Source organism: Oryx dammah, unplaced genomic scaffold, assembly GCF_014754425.2.
Source record: "Oryx dammah isolate SB20612 unplaced genomic scaffold, SCBI_Odam_1.1 HiC_scaffold_8, whole genome shotgun sequence".
NCBI classification, from domain to species: Eukaryota; Metazoa; Chordata; class Mammalia; order Artiodactyla; family Bovidae; genus Oryx; species Oryx dammah.
Window position 1 is genome coordinate 11,490,790 of NW_024070192.1, and position 21,716 is coordinate 11,512,505.

Sequence of the window (21,716 nt, forward strand, 5' to 3'; positions counted from 1 at the left end):
CTTTTATAATACGTGTCTTTAAACAGGAAGCTTTGAAAGATGATGTAACTGTACAGGTTGTCAGATGGAAAAGCTCAAATCCGAAGAAAGGAGAACATTTTGGGAGTGGCGAGAGCTAACATCCCAGCGAGGGGCCCCCATGCTGGGCACATGCAGGTGTGCTGGCCTGTCCTCCCCAGCAGTGACCTGTGACCCCCCCCAGAACAGGGCAGGGTTGGCCTTCTCCCAGGGACTGCTATGGCTCCCCACCAGAGGCCAGTGCCCATGAAGAACATGCTGAGGCTAAGCACGCGGAGGATGGGTCCCTTGGCCAGCCCAGGTGATCCAGCCCCCTGCTCTCCACCAGACACACATCCAGACATCCTAAGGTGACCAAGACACCTGCCTGAGAAAGCCTACATTCTGTGGATCATCTCGGGGCTCCCCACACCCCCTTTAGACAAGGGAAGTGCACAGCGCCATCCCAGAGTTCCAGACCAGCTCCCTCTACCATGACCATGCTCCCAACACCACCTGTCCCCAAGGGAGGGTTCCTAAAGAGCAGGCCCCCTAACTCACTGGCTCCTCGGAGGACTAGCCCTAGCCCAAGGCTGGGGTCGGGGAGAAGTGCGCCGTGTCCAGCCAGAAGCAAAATGGGACAGATGGGAAGCAGAATGGAGGTGATAAAGTGAGCCCCCAGCCGGAGCTCCGTGTACAACTGCTCGGCCCACCAGGACCACAGGGAGCAGACTCATGGATGGGATGAGAGCTGCACAGATATTAACACACGTGCAGAGCACATTAATACCAGGCCATGCACACGGTGGAATTCACACACAGGCCCCGCCCCGTCTCTGGGAGTGCCCGGGTGCTTACAGGCTCCACCTGGCTGTCCTGTGGTGGCGCCCCACGGCGGAGCCCCAGTGGGGCTAAGGGGCACCAGGGCATGTGGACTAGAAGCGAGCAGGTTGGGGCATCAGGGGGGACCCCACCTGAGGGGCTGCGGCTGAGCCCAGTTGGGGGACAGACCACGTGTGGATCCTGGGCTCTGACCCCATGCAAGGCACTACCGGGCTCAGTGTTCACACTGTCTGCTGTCTCGTCTTTAAACCCCCACAGAAACCTTCACTGTGATGCTCCTCCCGACGCCTACCTGCCACCATCTTTCTGATTTCAGCTGTGCATCCCATTGAGAGGCGTTTGGAGAAAGGCAGAATAGGAAACCATCAAAGTTCTTTTCAGAAAAGAAAAAGTCAAAGAATCAAACAGGATTAGGTAACAGATTGTAAGGACCAGGACCAGTAAACAGACTGAAACCAAAGACAGCAACATGCAGAACTCCACGGCATCCGAGCTACAGGAAACCCCATGACCTTCAGCTCTGCCTTCCTGGCCTCTGCGTGCAGAGGCTCGGCTGGCTTCCTGGGCCTGGTGCTCTGGGCCGGCTATCCCGAGGCTGCAGGACCTTCTGGGAAGCAGCTCGTGGGGCAGCAAGGCATGAGCATCCCATGAACCCACCTGAGTACGGAACCATGATCCCCACGTACAGACCCAGACTCTCAGAGCACACAGTGAAACACCGGGGGGCTGCTCTGTGGACACTGCTAGCAAATAGGGTGACCCCACGGGGTCTCAGGTGGGGACCAAAGAAACCAGAAGAGAGATCATTTGCTGGGAGAGCTGCCACCACCTACTTTAGTGCAGGGCAGTGCCTGACCAGGTGGGGCTGTGAGGAGTGGGGCATCAAAAGCAGAGAGCGAGAAGCACCCCAAAACGGGCACGAAGGTCTGGAGGAGGGTGCAGAGCAAGTTTTGTTCACTGGAGAGAAAAGATTAAACGAGCTTTCGCTTTGGGACAGGTGCTAGGTCTTCACCACAGCTGGGTACAAAGGTCCCCACCCAGCCCCAGTAAGACGGGGCGGGGGCTGCTGCCACAGTGGCAGGGGAGCTAAGGTAGCAGAGAGCCACCGGCCCTCCCACCCTCGCTAATGCCCCCCACACCTGGCCAGCTTGTTGGAAATATTAACGTGTCTATTTTGAAATGAGATACAAACGGGAATAGAAAGTCACGGGACAGTGACAGGTTTGTTGTTTTTTTTTCTAAACGGGGGAGAAAAGAAGAGAAACACATTCCTAGGGAAGTGAAAAGGGAAGAGAGAAGGCTGTTAGTTGGCAGGGGAGCTATTTAAGATCTTTCCTCAACAGGAAACTGGCAAGACAACAGGCTCCTGTGTCTCTTCCTCGGCCACATTCCACTTCCAGAAGGAAGCGGCAGTATCTCCAGGCCTTGGGAGGATGCAGGGAGAAAGCAAAGGCCTTACCCTCCAGCTTGCTGCCGGCTTGCTCCCCGCCCTGGCCCTCCTCGGTCCTCTGCTCTCGCGGCTCTGCCTGCGGCGCTGCCCCCGGGCCTGGCTTCTCCTCCGGGAGGGGAGCCTTCGCACCTGCACGCAAGGCAAAGACTCAGGAGGCTTGCAGGAAAACTCAGAAGAAGGTAGAGGGGCGACGAGGAGGAGGCCGATATTTCCTAAAATCACCCTCCACGTTGGCCCTCCCTCCCTGGTACTGTATATTCAACCTGATGAGTACCAGGGAGGTAATAAAAAAACAATATTTAACATCTCACAGTCTGGTGGCAGGGAGCCAGTGTCAACTAGCTTCATCAATTAGCATGCGGGGACCATCCTCAGTAGCTCTGAGATGGCGCTTAACAAGGAGCTGCCCGTCAGGCCCGCGCCGTGCCCCGTGTGGGCCCAGACATGCAGGAGCAGCTCAGCACCTGGCGCTTACGGGTCTGGCGAACAAGTGTGTGACAAATGTCAGAGGAGCTGCCAAGCCCCGACAGCTGCATCAGGGCTGCTACACACACAAGCTCATCTCGCAAGAAAAGAAAGGCAGTGTGACAGAAGGGAGGATGGTCAGTGTCTCCTGCCCTGTCCCCAGCCTCTCCCAGGCCCCGCAAGGATGGAGCCTACACCCACCAGGCTCTTTCTTCTCCTCCGGCTTGCCCATGGGCCCCACGGCATGGCCAGGCAGCAAGGCACCGTCTGCTCTGGCCCGTGCGCCTGCCACCGGGACGTCCTGCCCCTCAGGGAGCACTGCCTGGGGCCCTGGATGCACGCCCCTGTCGCCCAGCCCCAGGTCCTCCTTCACAGGCTCATTGGCTGGCTGACCATTTTCTTCTGGAACCTTCTGGGAATCTTTGGGAAGACCGCCCACTGCCTCCAAAGCCTGGTCCTGTCTGGGTCTCTCTCGTCCTGAATCCAGCAGGGGTGGTACCACTTGACCCTTGCCCCCCAGGGCCCTTTCATCCATGTGTTTGGATGGCCGCTCCTTCTCCAGTCCTTCTTGGTCTTGACCTTCATCCACTACCACCTCGTCATGAGGCACAGGGGGCTCATGACGGTGGGCCTCGCCCAGAGGTACTGCAACTCCTGGAAGGAGACGGACGATGTTGGGGAGCAGGGGTGGGGATGGGGGAGGGGGGTGACTCAGCCTTCCCTCCCAGGGCAGCTTTCCCTCTTCAAGTCTGTGAACCAACCAACCACATGACTGATGTCCAGCTGAGGTCCCGCCCCCATGGACACAGCCCCCCACACCCCCACCCAGGCAGTCGTAGCACCTTGACCAGGGCGATCCAGCTGTGCCGCCTCCTGCTTCTCCTTGGCCTCTTCCCTTGGGGGCACATTCATGGGGCCCTTAATCTGGGCCTGCTCCATCTCATCTTTCTCATTTGGCAGCTTCGGCTTATCTCGGCCGTCCTCAGCCACGTCCACAATTGGATTCTGGCCTGTAAGCACGGCACAGATAATTGAGCGGTGTTTCCACATGGCTACACCGCCAATCAGCACGGCAACTGGGCGGTTTTCTCTGGATTGTAATCACATTTCCCAGTTGAATGGCAGAGCCTAAGCAGTTATTTTTTTTTCCTGTTCAATCATTAGCAGCTAAGTAGCACAGAAAACTGTCATTTTTCATGTGTATTCATAACAAAAATATGTCAAAATGCAATTTACACCTAACTGGGTGCAGAAGAACGATACCCCGCATAAAGCTGACCATCACCACCAGGTGGCAGCACGAACCCACCATTTGAGGCCTGGGAACAGTAAGCGCCCAACATCATCCCTCCTGGGTACAATCACCCTCCCTAAGCCCAACCAACCCCTCACTGAAGGTCAAGGGGGAAGGGGCGGAGAGAAATGCTTAAGGAAAATGCCTATGGGAGGTTGATTTGCAATTCTGTCAACTTCTTGCTGCAGAAGTAAAAATTCCTATCAAAAGGAAAGTGAGAAAGAGGCACAGCCCACAAAGCTGGCCTCCTACACACACCTGTATCCCACAGGCCTCCTCATCCTCCCGGAAGCCCAACAGCTCAGTCACAGCGGGCCCTCGGGGAGAGGGCCACGAGGGTGGCCCAAATGGAGCCCCTTAAGAAACTCTCTCCATGAACAAAACCACTCTCTACCTGTTAGGCAAAAGTGGCAGAAACTAAAACACTATCTGGAAGGGAAAAAAAGGTTTAAAAAGAGTCATTTCATCCCAGTGGCCCGAAGCAACCGCTTTCTGCCTTCAGGGCACAAGCTGCCTGCAAGAGGGGAGGCGGAACCCCCCGCAGTCGTGGGACCCCCAAAGGGGGGCTCTGGGGGGATTCACGACAGTCAGGCGGGCTTGCTCCTTCCCCCAGAGGAGAAGGGACCTGGGCTGACCTGCCATACTCGCTGGTGGTCACCTGCAGCAGCTGAGGTTTAGTATCCAAAGCAGAGGGGGGATGGCGCTGGGCAGGAGCAGGACGCAGGACTCCACAGTTCAATCAAGCGACTGATTCGCATGAGTGTGTGGTGTCTGCTCCACACCACAGGTAACACCCCTGTCCCCAGCCCCCAGAGGCCCCTGGGGGTCAAAATCAAGAAGTGCTGTCTAGTGGAAGACCAAGTTAAGACAGAGGGCCAGGAAGGGAAGGAAAATTACAACAAAACAAATATCTCCATCATGTTGTAGGACCAACTCAAAATCTATCCATCATCAGGCAAAGGAATGACCGGGGGACTCGGGTGAGCAAGGGGCATGGGTCCACAATGTGGCCACCCTGCCCACAGCAGCCGGGCCTTGGGCACTTCGCAGCTGTCCTCGGCACTGGACACAGTGCTTTCTAAAACAAACCAGAGCTCCTCGTGAGGACAGTTTGCCAGCAATGCCTCTGGGCCACAGTAAAACTAACACCAAACTTCCTAATTAGCAACTGAAGAACAGCCCACACTCACCCAGGGTGGTCAACCCAGGGAAGGATGAAGGCCAGGCAGGGGCTTGGCCTGTTTCACCTTCCAGAGGCAGCACCAAATCAGAGGGAGGAGGCAGCACCAAATCAGAGGGAGTAGCCAGCAGAGGGCGCCTCAGCCTGGAAGGGCCTCCTCTCAGCCTCAAGGTTGTGGCCTCCACTCCCCAAAGTGGGCACCACGCAGGGAAATTCCATGTCTGCCTCAGTTCTGCTGGGCGGGGACCTTTCTAAACTGCCTGGCCCCATCCACACTCAGACCCTCCTGATGGTGCTCCTACCAGGAGCTCCTGGGAAGACTGTTGGCCAACAGTTACTCGTCTAGTGTGGACACCAGGTGGTTCTGTGATTGGCTCAGGGAGACACAGGACCCAAGTTCAGTTCAGCCGCTCAGTCGTGTGCAACTCTTTGCAACCCTGTAGACTGCTGTGCACTAGGCCTCCCTGTCCACCACCAACTCCCGGAGTTTACTCAAACTCATGACCATCAAGTCGGTGACGCCATCCAACCATCTCATCCTCTGTCGTTCCCTTCTCCTCCTGCCTTCAATCTTTCCCAGCAACAGGGTCTTTTCAAATGAGTCAGTTCTTTGCCTTAGGTGGCCAAAGAATTGGAGTTTCAGCTTCAGCATCAGTCCTTCCAATGAATATTCAGGACTGATTTCCTTTAGGATGGACTGGTTGGATCTCTTTGCAGTTCAAGGGACTCTCAAGAGTCTTTTCCAACACCAGAGTTCAAAAGCATCAATTCTTCGGTGCTCAGACAGACAACCACAGGTCTGAAACCTGGGAACATGCGGCCGTTTTGGGGTACGACATCCAGAACAGGCCTGTCCACAGCAACGAGAATCTGCCTTCGAGACTACTTCCACCTCGGAAGACAGGGTCAGGGCCAGGGGCTCCTCTTCCTCGACTCTCCCCTGCAGGACCCCATTCTGAGTCTGGAGGCATCTCTCTGTATCCTGTGATCAGTGAAGATGGAAGCAGTCCTCTGACTGCTAAGCACAAAAGTAAAGTGTCTCTTAAAAATCACACCTGAGTTCCACAAATGGAATCCCTGTTGATTGGAAGTAAACCCCAAATTCAGGAGATGCAAGGGACCCCAGGGCCATGCAGAGAGCAGGAGCAGCCACCAACAGTCCTTTAAAAAGGCCAGGTGCTGCTTCTGAGTACCTTTCCTGACAACCTTCGAAGTGCCTCCCTCACTGCTGCTGTGGGAAAGTCTACTTGGGAACCCCTGCTCTTCTTGACTCAGGCAGCAAGGGAAACCCTGTCTAGCACACTCTATTGGATGTGCAGGAATCCCAATGGGTCCCTGGACCCAAAGCCCCAACTGGGTGGCTGGGTGGCCCCGTCTGGCTCACTCATCACACCCTCCTGCAGATGGGTACGTCTGCCCACGGGCAGCAGGTGGAGGAGCCATGGGCCGGTCCCTCAGGGCTGGACACGGGAGGCAGCACCCCTCCTTCCCCTGAGGAGTCCTTCCAGATTCGGCTGCGGCTGGCATGGTTATCTTAGTGCCGGTGAGACAAGCTCACAGCCGCGTCTGACACACAGGCAGAAAAACTGAGAAGTCACGCGGCACAGGGGTGTTAACTGCTCCTTCTTGGCGGAGACCAAGGAGGGAGGCAGGCCTGCAGCCAGGCACACTGCCCCTCCCCACGGGCACGCTGGCATCAGTCGCAGGCGGTCAGACGCTTTCCTGCCCGTGTGCACCAGCGCCCAGCATAGCAGCACAAGGGACGCGTCCTCAGAAGAGAAACTTGGGAAGGAGATGGGGGAGGGCGAGCTCCCACTCAGGCCTGTGACCACCCTCTGCCTGCTGTGTCCCTGCACCAGCATGCTGCTGCCCACAGGCCCCGTCTGGGCCCTTCCCATTCTTTCCCACCCAGCAGAAGCAGGGCCAGGTCCCCGCTGGGGGACAGACAAGCTGTACGAGGTGTGTGGCCAAGGCGGCTCCTGACACCGAGAGAAGCCGCAGGCTGGGAGGGAGAGGAAGAAACGGGATGAGGCCACGCTCAGAGGAGGAGCTGAAGAGCACGAACTCCAAACCCACTCGCCAGACCCGCGAGGGGGCCGCCAGCCTCACGGTGAGTGGCCTCCTAGCCTTTCCTGAAGGCCTGCCCACCTCTTCTGTCCACACCAGGCGTGTCACAGGCCCTGTGCCTCCTGGGAGCACCAGGCTGGGGGTGGCCAGGCCCGTGTGTCCCCAGGAGGGCAGGACTCCCTCAGTCCGAAGCCCAGCTCGGGCTCTGGGGAAAGTTGGTTCTGTTTTGGGCTCTTCAGCATCAAAGAGAACAATAAACCTGCCTCACACGCTGATGCGCAGACGGCTGTGGGGCGCGCGGCCCAGGCCCCACGAGCCCAACTCTGCTTCAACGAGGCAACTCATCAATGACGGGGAGGCCGGGGGCGAGAAACACGGAGACTTGAGTTAAACAAACGGCATGTGGTTCCGAGAGGGGCCGTGTGTTTGTTACAGACTCGTGGAAGAAATGGAAACCAGATGTGGCCACAGCGGCTCCAGGTGAGCCCGGGGCCCACCTCCCCGACAGGATGCAGCTGCTCGCGCCGGCAGTGGGCTGGAGGCCGCCCAGCGCCATGGGGACAGGCAGCCCGGTGCCGGCTGTGTCAACTGATGCCAAGAAGCCCACTACCGGGCGGGCCGGCAGCCAGCTGAGACGTGAAACCAGTGTCCGAGTAGCGTCTTGCTGGGGGCATCCCCAGAGCACCAGGGGCCAGGACCCCCGGGGGTGAGAGACCCGGTGGGGCTGCTAACAGGGGTGGAGGGGCGCCATCTCCCTCCCTCCTCCAGGAAGCGTTTTTCCGTCCAAGTTACTGAATCCGTGCAACCACTGTGGCGACACCCAACCTGTTTCTGACCACTCCAATTAACATTTCTGCGGAGCGCCGTTATCCCCAGGGGTCCTCTCTGCTGGGGACTCCCAAAGGGGGCGTCTTCTTGCTGGCCCTCACCATCCGAGGAAGGCAGAGGAGAGCATGCCCCATTACTCTGGCCTCAGGGCTCCCCTAAAAGCCCCAGGAGAGACTGGTCTTCTGTAGGAATTTGGTGTGGGGTGCTATAACTGCAGGCGCTCTCTGAGCACAGACAGGTAAGTCTGGAACAGAGACAGCAACATGTCCGAGAGGGCCGAGCCTCCGACCACAGGCGGCCCAGCCCCGCAAGCACCTCCGTGGACACACCTGCCTCCCTGGACAGCCCTCGGGAGCTTTCCTTCTGTCACTCAGAGTAGGCGGGGAGACCAGTACTCCCACCTGGGCTTCTCAGTCATCACCACCCACAGGGACCTGGAATCGACCAGCAGAAGGCCGGGAACAAAGCTGAGGGGCATCACTGACTCGGTCCAAGAAAATCTGGCTTAAAATTTACATCCTTAAAAAAAAAAAAAAAAAAAAAAAAATTTACATCCTTACTACAGGCAAACGTTGAGTGACACCTGCAAGCTCACTCACCTGCTGGTGCTCTGAACGGGGGTGGGGGAAGGGTTGAGACCTCCGCCCTGCTGTCTTCAGCCTGTCCCCACACGCAGGCGGCGCGTGCACGTGGCTGCACACAGCAGCCCCCAGAAGCCCCCCTGCCCCCTCCATCACCTGGATAGGCCGGAGGCAGCTGGGCAGGTGAGACAGCCTGGAAAGTGATGACTGCATCCCCATGAACCACGGTGACGCTGAGAAGGCTGCGGGCCCGTGTGCATACCTGGGAGCCACGTACCTGGGAGCTGGGCTGCCTCTACCTTCACTGCGCCTGCGGCCTCTCCAAGCCTGCCACCCTCAGCCTCCTTTGCCAAGTCCATGGGGGTCTCCTGGCTCACGGACAGGGTGGTGTGCGTGCTGATCACCAGGATGCCCAGGCCGACCCAGAGCACCACCTGGATGAGACAAATACCCCAAGAGCTAAAGGAGTCACGCAGTCCCGGGGCCCCTGCCCTTCCTATGGGTGGGGTATAGCCCACAGAGGCCCCAACCACGCTAACCACTGGTCACTAGCTCATCAATGTGACAGAATCGTGGGCCACGTCCGCAGGAGCCGCTTGGCAAGGGGGCTGGGGGACGGGGCTGGGTGTGAGGGAGCCTGAAGGCAGCAGGGGCATGAGTGTGACAGGGAGGGGCCTGCTGGCCAGAGAGACTCCGGCCCACCAACCAGGCAGCCTGGAGAGCCTGGCAGCCATATATGCCCACACCTACTGCTGCAGAGATTGGGCCCCTTGATGGTTCTCACCAGAAGAGCAAGAATCTCAAGGCCTCAACCCGGCTTAAAGTGGGCTCTTGCTTGTCCCACTCCCTCACCCAGCAGAGGGCCCAGGCCTCTGGGTGCCCGGCGACCAATGACTAGTCCCAACATCACTCAGCAGGCTAGACATGGCGGCAGCTGCAGGGCACAGAGGGACAGCTGTGAGGAGGTGGCTCCTCGCCCCCTCTGGCAGTCGGTGCCCATCGGTGCTACCCAGCAAGCTGAGCTGGATGCGCTGCTGCTCACTGAGAGGGCTTGTCCCCACCCCGTCCCTCCTGTGATGGCCCCGAGGCTGATCCTAAGTGCTGCCCTCAGCAACTCAGGACGGGAACCATGCCCACCGATGCTCTCCATGTGACTTCCGCTGTGACGGCAGTGGGCGCAGCTCGTTCTGCCCTTCCCGGCCTGGCCCACCTGGCTCTCCCCAGGGAGCAGTAACTTCTGGTTCCTCGGAGAAGAGCCACAAGGCGGCCTGCCCGAGGAGCTGGGGAACCCCGCAACCAACCTCCATGCACTCTCAGAGCCAGAACTCAAACCTTTCCTGAAAGGCATGTTGACTCTTTAAAAAAATATCAGTTCAAAAGAACCAGTGAGACTTTCCCAGGCTCAATACAACTGCAGAAGAAAGATTTTGGACAGAAAGAAAGGCCCTGTGCTCCTGAAGGCGGATGCCAACCAACGTGGAGAACCTCAGAGAGAAAGTCTATTTTCTCCACTGTCACTCTGGAAACACTGAGCTGGTTTGGGGCTCACAGAGGCAAAATGCTGGCCATGCTCCAGGGTCCGTGATGCTTCAGAGAAGCCTGGTCAGTGCCCCTCTGGTACTGACCACCAGCCAGCCTCAGTCAGGTGCACGTGGGGATGTTGTTGGGTTTGAGCCCCTGGTGTCTGAGCAACACTGAGCACAGCGTGGGGTCAAGAGCTCCTGACTCCTGTCCCCCACTTCAAATAATTTTCTTGAAAACATGTGGATGCCAGCTTCAGCTGTGAGTTCAAAGAGCAACACGTTACACCCGCTCATCACAAAGGGAAGGTTCGAGAAGCAACAGCAGACACCACCAAAGTAGTTTTTTAAACATAAAAAAGAAACTTTAAATCCCTTGCATCTTGTATTTCTTTAGCTGACAGCTGAGAAAATAACTTCATGTCCCACCTTGGACCCCGTGGCAACGACAGGACGAGGGCAAGACCGAGTGAGCACCCTACTGAAGCACTCAAACGGCCGAAGTGGCTCTGCCTGCGAGGCTGGCCAGAGCGGGAGGGGAGCTCCAGCACGGCCCCCAGGACAGAACCAGGTGAGCCTGGGCTTCACCAACAGAAGCCCGTCCCCTCCAGGCCCTGATTTGGGCAGCCCCCGAAATGGTTTTGACACAGAGATGAAGACAGTTGGTTGGTCGTTTCTGTGTTGGGTTATTTTTACAGGGACATCACTGAACATTCCACGGGAGACCGACAAGCCAAAGGCAACATTTCATCCATGGCTTTGAATGATTTATTTCAACCCTCGGCTTTCTGGCCTTAAAGAAACAAATCACACACAAAATAAAAAACGTTAACTCCATCAACGCTGGAAGACAGCAAGCTAAAAAAGGCCAAGAAAGTGTCAACTTACAAGTTCAACTTACAAAGAAGAGCCTGCAGGGAGCCAGGAAGCCACACACACACCTGTCTCTGCCTCCGGCCCAGACATCTCATGACCCCACCAGCAAAGTGTGTTTCCTGTCTCCACCTTGTCCATGAAGACACCCACCTCTGCTCCCCTACCCAGCAGCTGTCTCCACCCCACCCTTTGCTGGGAACCCCCTCGTCCCCTGACACACCTGGCATTTGAGCTGCCCAGGGTTCTGTGGGGTACTCGTCAGCCGACCACTGTCTTAAGCGTGAGCAGCCCGCTGGCCCCACCAGAGCAGTTATAACAGATCCCAGCTCTCCACTCTAACCCTTTCTTTTAAAGAAACACCACAGGTCCATGAAAACCCCCAGGCAGGGGAGCCAAAGCCACCCCAGCTTGAAGAGAGCAGAGGATTAATGCCAGTCCGGCATCAGTGAGGAGGTGGGAGGGCCATGCCTGACACCAAGGGAATCGAGGTCCACGGGCGGTGCTGCTGCAGTGACCAGATCACGTCTGCCAGCAGGCACGTGTTGGGAGGTGACAGTCCGCACCAGGGCAGGAACACGGCCCCCATGGCAGATGCTCCAGGTGGGCCGGACTCTGTTTAGTCGCTAAGTCATACCTGCCTCTTTTGTGACCCTGTGTACTGCAGACCGCCAGGCTCCTCTGTCCACGGGATTTCCCAGGCAAGAACACTGAAGTGGTTGCCATTTCCTCTTCCAGGGGATCTTCCCCATTCAGGGATCAAACCTGGGTCTCCTGCACTGCAGGGGGATTCTTTACCTCTAAGCCACAGTGAAGTCCTTTGGGCCCAACTCTGCAAAGGGCACAGGTGTTGGCCAAGTCCCTGGGGCAGCCATGACCAGTATACACTGACCACAGACCCCCAGCCCCACCAAAGGCCTGAGGCATCCGGTAGGCCCCAAGGTCATAAGAGGCCAGAACTCTCGGGTCGCCGCTCTGCCATGAAGTGTGGAAGGCTGAGGGCCACACGTGTGTGAACAGGGATGCCCACCCATCCCCCAAAAGTTCTGCAAGAAAGAGACGCTGCTCCCAGAAGAAGGATCCACAGCCGAGGTCTGCACCACGCCAAACAGCCGTGATGGAATGACCCAGCGGAAGCCAGCAGGGGTACTGGGCTGCCACGGCCTCAGGACAGGGACAGGAGGGGCTCGTGCCTGCAAAACCCATCTTTCAGGTGCAACTTCTACAGGTCCAAGAGCTGCTTCAAAATGGGACAAGATTGGTGAGCGAACCCGGTGCACTAGACATCTGATCACGCGGCCCTGACTTCTGTTCTGAACCAGTTACAGAGTTGCCAGGAGGAGAAATGCAAATACATCCTGACGTCTCAGTCCCAGTATTTATGACAAAACCACGGACTTGGCCTGGGGACCATGTGTGACACCCCAGGGCCCCCAGTCTGCTGGGATCCCCAACTCAGAACAAGAGAGAGGCACCAGCCCAGAGTGAAGGTGTCCCCTTTCACTGCTCACACCTGAGCCTGAAGACGTACACGTTCAAACACAGCTCATACCTCGAGGCAGGGGATCCGGAGTCTGCCGCGTGCACCCCATTCCAGGTCTTCAGCGCAGTGTGATCAGGGCATGGCAGGCACCCCAGCCCTGAGGCGGAGGCGTCACATTCTGGGCGAGGTCCCAGTGGGCATTTACATCCCTGTGTCAGGAGCACAGTAGCACCTTCCGACCCTCCTGTGGAGGCTGGTACAGCTCTGGCTCAGGGCTCCACTGCCTCCCACCAGCCACCAGTTCCAGGCGGCCCTTGTCCCCCGGCTGGCTCCCGGCCACAGTGTCAGTTCCGGGGGGCAAACCCACCCCTCTAACTCAGCCCCATTGAAGAGCTTCTCCAGGTTCTTGAATTTTCAACATAAAGGATGAACTGGTGGTGACAGGTAAGGTTTCTTTTCACCTAGCTGAGGGCCAGTAGTGTTTCCACAGCCACTGCTTATTCTTCTGAGGATGTTTCTCAGAACACTCTTTGGTGCCTTTCTCCAGCACAGCTACAATTGGCCCATAACCTGCATCCCCCCCTACCTTCCCTGCCTCTTCTGGAGGGCCAGGGCCAGGAACAAGCACCTCAGTGCTGGCAACACTCAGGCAAGTGGGGCAAGTGGACTCGGGCTGACACCAGGTCTGTGCCATCCAGGAAAGCAGCAGCCAGGCTCCCGGGACAGCAGGGACGCACCCCAAGCAGGTGCCCTCCAGGCCCGAGGTCTATGCACCAGACTCCAGTCACATTTCTGAGTGTGCCCCTTGTAAACCTCATTTTTCTCAAAACATGAAAACTCCACGTTCAGAAGTAAAGCAGCAACACATACAAACGGTATGCCACAGTCAGATGGTCCACCCCAGGACTGATCCACAACGTACCTCACCAGAACACTAAGTCCAGTGGGGAAACCCACCATCTTCTCTGCACATGTAGGAAAGCAGTTAATATGATTCAATGTGCTTTCCAGTTTCAACAATCCATATTAAAACAGGCACGGAGAGATGCCGCTTTAACGTGATTCTAAGTGTGTTCACGTCTACAGAAGCGTGGGGGCGTTTGAATGCGCATGTTCATTTCTGTACATGAAGCCAAAGCTAGCATTACATGCGACGATTCAACACCACAAGCTGTCCCAGCTCAGCTGGGAAGATAACGAGCTGGCCCCTCACCCCCAAGTGCCACGGAGAGAGGCACAAGACAACACAGACGAGAAACAACCGGAAAGGGGAGGTGAAATTACCGAGAGAGGCTGTAAGGTCAGTGGGTAAAACATCGATAAATGCGAATCTACAGCCTCCCTACGTACAAACAGTTGGAAAAGCCAGAGGAAAGGGAGGTCCCAGTACCCCCGGCATACGTAGCAGACAGAAGCTGGTCCAGCAGATGGAGACGGGGAAGGTGGGCTGAGAGCAGCCGTGACAACTGAGTGCCACACCCCATTATCACACTGGGAGGCTCGCAAATACACTCTGCAGATTAGCCAGAGTATCAAGGGAATGATTCTTCCTAAATTCATCTACAGCTTCAACGAATTCCAAGTAGACCAAAACCAAAAACGTGGATTTATTTTTGTTAAGAGTCAGATCGGCTGATTGGAACATTCACATAGAAAGTAAACAGGGAGTTCCCTGGAGGCCTAGTGGTTAGGATTCTGGGTTTTCACTGCCATGACCTGAGTTCAATTTCTGGGTAGGGAACTGAGATCCTGGAAGCCGTGTGGTGCAGCCAAAAAAAAAAAAGAAAGAAAGTCATCAAGAACAACCAGAAACATCATTAATGAAAGAAGAGAGATTAGAATTAAAACATTTTCAGAGCGACACGACAAGGCAAGGGAGTAACCATCGCAAGGCTAGGTAATTACAACAGTACGGATGGCCACATCACTGGACAGAACCGGCAGGAAATTGAGATACAAGTCCCAAACAAGCCCAAATACATACAGGGCTTCAATACACAGAAGCAATAACATTTCATACCAGTGACGGACTCACGGTGTTCTGACAACTAGGCAGTCATCTAGAAAAAACTGAGGATACCTACTTTGTTTCTTACACCAAAATAGAATACAGATGAGTCAAAGATTAAATGGGGGACTTCTCTGGTGGCCCAGGGGTAACGACTCGCCACTCCCACTACAGGGAGCACAGGTTCAATCCTTGGTCTGGCAACTAAGATCCCACGTGCCATGTGGCACAGGAAAAAAAAGTAAAAGATTTAAATGGAAAAATGAAGTTCTGGAATTACTACAGGAACTGATGAAAAAACTCCTTAAAATAACACTTGCGTAGGAGGGTCATTTTAATAATGACTTTTTTCTCTCATAAAAAGAGTCTGATAGACTAAAACACTGGGACTTCACAAACTGGGAAAAACCTTTGCCATTTGGCAGGTAATGAACTAACTGCCTCATATCATAAGGAGTTCCTAAAAATCACTAAAATCTTCAATTGAAGGCACGGGTGAACCGCTTCGGTGGCTGAGACTTGAGGAGTGAGAATCCAGAGAACAGAGACAAGCACCACCCACCAGGGCAGGCTTTTCCTGGCCAGCAGTGCTGGGCACCAGGACAGCAGAGCAGGAGCCCGGAGCCGGCAGACACACGGGGCGAGCCCCGGGGGCTCCCCACAGCCAGAACTGGATCCTGCAGAAGAGGAACCCTCCAAGAGGCACCCACGTTCTGTGAGCAGCTCTCCCCGAGGCACATGCCAGCCACCAGCTGCGCCGAGTCGTGCAGAGAGCAGCTGCCAAGAGGATGAAAGCTAAGCAGAGAATTTAGCAACCTGCGGGTGATCGAGCTGAGACTCAGGAAGGGCTACACCCTAGGAGTCAGGGCTAACCTGACACAGATTGCTCGCAAGTAGACACAGGCCTTCTGCCCATCCTCTGTCCGCTGGGCACAGGACATCATCATCCAGAGACGCCTTCTCACACCCACCTCCATAAACTACCAAGCACACCAGGGGATGGGACCAGGCCCCAGAAAACCAAGAGGGTGCAAAGGACCAAAATAAACAAACATTAACTATCTGAAAAACAGAAGCAACGTCTAGTAACGTTTAAAATACACAGAAAATTAAAACACATAAAAACAATAGCACTGAAGGCCGAAGACAAAGATAAATGGAGTTAAAATATTGTTGGATGATTACTTCATCTGGGAATTAGTAAAAGAAAAACAACTAATTTATGGTCAACTCTAATAAACCAAGGATTCATATTAAACTGCCTCGCATAACCACCAGCAGAACAGAAATGTACAACACCAGTGAAGAGAATAGAGAACAAATACTTTAAAACGCTTGATTTATCCAAAAGGCAGCAAGAAAGAAATACACAGAAAAAAGAACAGATGGGACAAATAAAAAACAGAGTACGAGGGAAGCTTTAATCCCCACCCCCCAAATCGGTATTAACTGTAAATAGTCTTAAATACTCCTATTAACAGATTGGATCAAAACAAAACAAAAGCAAACTATATGCTCTTACCCAAGACATAACCTTAAATATAAAGGTACAGAGACATCAAATGAGAAAGGATAACAAAAACGATATTGTGCAAATATAAACCCAGAACAAAACTGGATTAGCTACACTGTATCAGACAAGCCTGCCTTTAAGGAGAAAAGCATCTCCAAAGACAAAAAGGGATATTTCATCCAGAAAAGGGTCAGTTTAATAAGATATAACCATCTTAAAACTCTAAGCTCCTAGTAACATAGCTTCAGGACAAAAAGCAAAACTTGATAGAACTAAATGACACATGAACCTTTAAGTAACTCAAATGGAAGCTGTCATACCTTTCTCATAACTGATACACAAGGAGATTAAAAAAAATCAGTAAGAAAACATAAAAATCTAAAAAAATCACAGTTAGCAAACTCAGCCCAACCACACACGGGATGCACTCTGCATGCGACAACTGCAGACGGCCAGACAGCTGAGCACCCGTCAGAATCAACCACCTGCTGGGCCCCGGCAAACGTCCGAGGACTGAAGTTCTTCAGCTCAGTTCTCTAACCACACTGGAACTGCGCTTGAAATCAATCAAAAAGAGTACTAGGAAATCCCCCAAAGTTTGGAAATCTAGAGAAACCACTGGTGAAAATCAGATGGAGTCCCCAGAGGGCTGCAGACGGAGGGGCTTCCGATAAGGAAAGGTCTGAGACCTGCCTCAAGAGAAGCAGGGCAGTCAAGAGCAAGGCTGGTTACCTAATAGGTAGGACCAGTGAAAAATAAAGACGTGGGGTCTTTGATCAAAAAATCAGGTAAACAGTACCATTAAAAGTACTAAGATGTTTTCCCTTTTTTCTGTGGTTTCTCTCCCAACTTATGACAGTGTTTTTTGTTTGTTACTTAATGCTTTTCTAGGAAAAACTAAAGTTTTAATGTTAAATAAGCCACTGGTGAAAGGAGAAATAAGAATGGAAATTAGGAAAAGTCGCAAAGTGAATGATGATGTCAAGTCTTCAATCAACAGTTTGATGTAACCCCAGTCAAACACCAACAGCTGAGAAGCCACTTCTAAAACTGAGCTGGGGGACTCTCCTGGCAGCCCAGTGGTTAAAGACTCCTGGCTTCCACTGCAGGGAGCATGGGTTCAATCCCTGGTTGGGGAATAAAGATCCCACGTGTTTCATGGTGCAGCCAAAAAAAATTTTTTTTTTTAATTAAAAAAAAATTGAGTTGGAAATGCAAAGGACTAATAATATAGGTAAAACCACCCTGAAGAAGAATAAAGCTGCCAGCATCAAGACTCATAAAAAAGCCTCAGCAATCAACACAGGTAGCGCTAGTGTGGGAGAGACAGACAGACCAGTGACAGGAGCTCCCACTCTCACACGTGCACAGGTTACTGACCACAATGGTGCCAGAGCAAAAGGGTGCTGCTCAACTGGACAGCCACCCAGAACAGGACCCCTGACCCCTGCCACACACCAGGCACTCCAGATGGGCATGGCTCTAAATGTGAAAGAGAAAACAAAAAACTTCTACCATATGACAAAGTACACCGTCTTCAGGACCTGGGGATAAGCAAAAATTTCTTAAATAGTACATCAAAAGCACACAGCAAGGGACTTCCCTGGTGATCCAGCGGCTAAGATTCTGTGCTATTACAGAAGGCCCAGGTTTGATCCCTGGTCAAGGAACTAGATCCCATGTGCTGCAAATAAGACCTGGTACAGTCAAATAAAAATTTTAAAAAAAAATTTTTTTTTAAGCACAAAGCAAACAAAAAACTCAAAAAACTGAACTACGCTAAAATTAAGAATATCTGTTGATCAGAAGAAAGTGAAAAGGCAGCCAAGAGTGAGAGAAAACATTTGTAATACACATGTCTGAAAAAAGTCTTGTATCTCAAATCTTTAACAAACCTCCACAAATCAATAAGAGAAAGACAACTCATAGATAAAAAATGGGCAAGACTTGAAAGGCACAAAAGAAGAAACCCACACAGCTAACAAGAGCATGAAAAGGTGTTCAATGTCATCAGTCACCTGAAAATCACAAATTAAAAAACCCAAACGAGGGACCGCTATACAGCCAGTGGAAGGGCTAGAGACTGAAAAAGGGACCGTAGATGTCAATGTAATTAAAATTCCAATATGGTGCCTGAGGACCACTTTGGAAAAATCTACCAAAACTGGACAGACATAACCCTGGGACCCAACAATTCCACACCTAAGAGAACTGCCAAGCAAAGTGCACACGGGCTGCACCAGAAGAGACAGGCGGAGCAGCCCCTCCAGGACACTCAGCTCTGGGTGACTGCAGACTCCTACGTGGGGAAGCATATGGCAGGGAGGATGGTCAGACCACCCCTGGCCGCCCAGCAGTAACTTGGGAACTCAGGCGTGAAGCTAAGGAAGGAGGCCAGACACTCACCAATACTTCCTGTGAGGCTCCATTTTTACCAACTTGAAAGGCAGGCAAAATTATTCCCAAACATAAGAAGACAGGCAGTCATCTCTGTGGAGGAAAGACTAGGGCGCCCCAGGGAAGCTTCGCCTGCTGGAATGTTTCGTATCTGCCCTTGAGGTGGTTCTGTGACTGTGTTCACTTAGCCACACCCTCTGGTGCCTCAGATGGAAAACAATCTGCCTGCAATCTGAGAGACCTGGGTTCGACCCCTGGGTTGGGAAGATCCCCTGGAAGAGGGAATAGCTACCCACTCCAGTATTCTTGCCTGGAGAATTCCATGGACAGAGGAGCCTGGCGGGCTACAGTCCATGAGGTCCTGAAGAGTCAGACATGACTGAGCAACTAACACTCACATTTCTCATTTCACTTAGCCCACATATATCAAGATGTATGTGAGATTTATGTGCTTTGCCTTACGTATACTATGTTCCCAAAGAATTTACCAAAAGCTCACCAACTCCATAAAAGGTGAGCAAAAAGCACAGACAGTTCATGGAAAGAGAAATGCCCACCTTCACTCCAGGGAAGCCAAGACTTGCCATCACCCTCGGGCCAATGGAGAGGAGAGGCCGAGCTCAGTTGTGGAGCTACAGCGCTGATCCGCACATGGGTCCTAGAGGAGAAGATCCTGCTCTCTGATACAGGGATCCCAGACCCAGGTAGCTTCCTACAGTACTTTCTCAAATGTATAGAAATGCTTGTGTACACACATATTCACTGTGGCTTTGTCCGTAACAATGAAAGCCTGGAGAGACGACACCAACAAGACAGTCCCCAAGGACTTTCCTGGTGGTCCAGCAGTTAAGACTCCACACTCCCAGTGCAGGGGGGGCCTGGCTTCGATCCCTGATCGTGCACACTGCAACTAAAGATCCCACATGTCAGATAACTAAGACCCGGGTCAGCCTAACAAATTAAAAAAAAAAAAAACCAGAGTCCCTAGCAAGACAGTTGTGGGTGACCTCAGCAGAGGATGGAGTCAGGGTCGTGGAACACGAGAGGCACACGCGGATAATCCAGTCACCAGACAGACAGGCAGGGAAAAGCTGTTCAGTACTTAACGCTCAGATAAGCTTGGCTCAGTTCGGTGGCCCTGGGGTGCAAGGCTGCTCACTGTGGTGTGGACCCACATCTCCCAGACCTGTGGGACCCCGATCCTTTTGTGTAAGGAATACAACTAGTTCCCAGTAGCCATCAGAGAACATGCCCTCCTGCTCTGCCCGACCCAGCCCAGCCAGGAGTGGGGTGAGAACGCTGCACGCACCTGGGAGGAAAGTGAGTTCTTGTGGATCTTCTTGTAGATCAGCGTCGGGCAGATGAAGCAGATGAGGCTTCCCATGGTGGCTCCCGTGAGGCCCAGGATCGTCTCCACTGGCGAGAGAGCGACAGGGAGGGGTGAGCTTCCAGCGAGCAGGGTGAGGAGCCATCTTCCCACGAGGACCCTTCTGCGCGTGCTGCTGGACAGCAGCAAGGAGCAGGGCACAGCCTGCTGTGCTCACAAAGAGAGCGGGGCTGTCCACCTGACACGGTGATGAAGGGCTGCATGGGGCCAGCCTCAGGCGAGCCCTCCCTCTCTGAACCTCGGCTTCCCTGCCCCCTGCTGGGCCCACACCACTGCTCCTGTTCCTTGTAGAGTGTCCGGGCACCCAGCGGGGGTCTCTGGGCCAGCTCATTTTACATCACCCCACCTGGTGCCCAGCGAGTGACCCAGCAGAGCCTGTCCTGGTTTGTGGGGAAGCCAGGAATGTGGGGGGCCTCAGGGTTGCTGCCTGGAGGGCATGTGGGGCCCACTGGATGTCTGAGGACAATAAGCTTTATCTGTGCTGAAGCAGGGCCCTGCCCTTTTCCCTCAGTGACGTGTCAACAAAATCAAGAGTCAGAAGTAAGGAAGGAACTGCTTTGTAACCGCTAACTCACACATCAGGCCTGGCAGCTCCACCCACGTTTTTGTGGTCCCATCAAGCTGCAGCATTTTCTCCCTAGCCGTTCTCAGAGCGTCAAAGAAAAGAGAACCCAAGAGTCTCTGGACCTGTTTTTTTGACCAGAGAGGATGGTGGCAAGACTCGGAGTGTCTTGGTTGAACACCAAAGAGGCAGGGGCGCACAACAGCAGGACGGGGTCAGGGAAGGTGGGGTAAGCCGGTGGGAGGCTGGTCACTGGAGCAGCCCCCCGCCTTACCGTTTGGGATCATCATTCCACCGACCATGGTTCCGAACACAACCGAGAGGGTGAGGGCTTTAAACCGCAGGGGCGGCATGTAGCCTCCAGCAGCGAAGGTCCCGTCTTTTTGCTATATGAAAGAAAATAAAAACAAGATTTAGAAATGAACGATTTCCTCTCCACTCTCCTGTAAGCACGTCCCTAAAGGGCTCTGCCAACACCCCAGGCGGGTTGGCCTGGGAGGCGGTGGGTGAGCACTCCCAGCACAGGCAGCTGTGCCTGAATGTGAACCTGCAACCAGAAGCTTGGAGCCCCAGAAGGCCCAGGCTGCTCCTCACAGCAGCTATGGGGGTAACTTCGTTCTGAGAAACTCGGAACAAATCCTTCCATCCTCCTTTTAGAGCAGTGCTGTGACAGAGATTTTTTAAAGCACCACGTAGCACATGAGGCAGAACACAGCCCCACTCACAGTAACACACAGCAGTTTCAGGGTGCAGTGGGACCCCCATGTGCACAGACATGCTCAGCTTTGCCATCCTCGCCTCCAGCAGGTGAGTCCAGGAAGAAGACAACGGGAGAAGTCACAACATGCTACAGTCAAGCCCAAGAGACCATCTCTGGCCTCGGCCTCTGCACCCAAAGGCACAGGGGCACCGGAAGCATCTCATCAGGCTGTGGTGGGAAGTGATGATAGAGAAGCTTCTAGAACAGTGCTGTGCACACAGGAAGGGCCGACCGTGATTACTCTTGCTGGGCTAGGAAAACACCACTCAAGTGAAGCTTCAACCCTTCTCGAACTACAGTTTGGAGGCACCCAACATCCAGAACTGACTTGCAATGGTGGCTTTCTCAGAACGGACTAGAGAGGGTGGGTGTTAGGTCTACACCTTCTGACTCAGCATCCTGCAGAAATTTCCCTAGGAAACACTCTAAGAGGAGAAGAAACAAGCAGCTACGTGCATCAAGGGGTCACAGGAGTTATCTGCAAAAGGTCAAGGGTGACCAGGAGACG

At 53.8% G+C, this 21,716-nt stretch overlaps 1 protein-coding gene across 5 annotated transcripts in view; it reads right to left on the reverse strand.

Moving 5' to 3' along the window:
• SLC38A10 (solute carrier family 38 member 10) overlaps positions 1–21,716 on the reverse strand; it is a 40,641-nt gene that overhangs the window by 3,517 nt on the left and 15,408 nt on the right. For 2 of the 5 annotated variants that reach the window (XM_040244804.1, XM_040244805.1), the window contains exons 9-15: positions 20,723–20,834; positions 19,809–19,915; positions 8,983–9,139; positions 3,598–3,765; positions 2,957–3,409; positions 2,300–2,419; positions 1,133–1,156 (exon numbers count right to left, since the gene is read on the reverse strand). In XM_040244804.1, coding sequence (XP_040100738.1) covers positions 1,133–1,156; positions 2,300–2,419; positions 2,957–3,409; positions 3,598–3,765; positions 8,983–9,139; positions 19,809–19,915; positions 20,723–20,834 — 1,141 coding nt within the window. The remainder of the gene's footprint in view (positions 1–1,132; positions 1,157–2,299; positions 2,420–2,956; positions 3,410–3,597; positions 3,766–8,982; positions 9,140–19,808; positions 19,916–20,722; positions 20,835–21,716) is intronic. The other 3 variants (XM_040244807.1, XM_040244806.1, XM_040244808.1) reach the window with 2 other exon arrangements.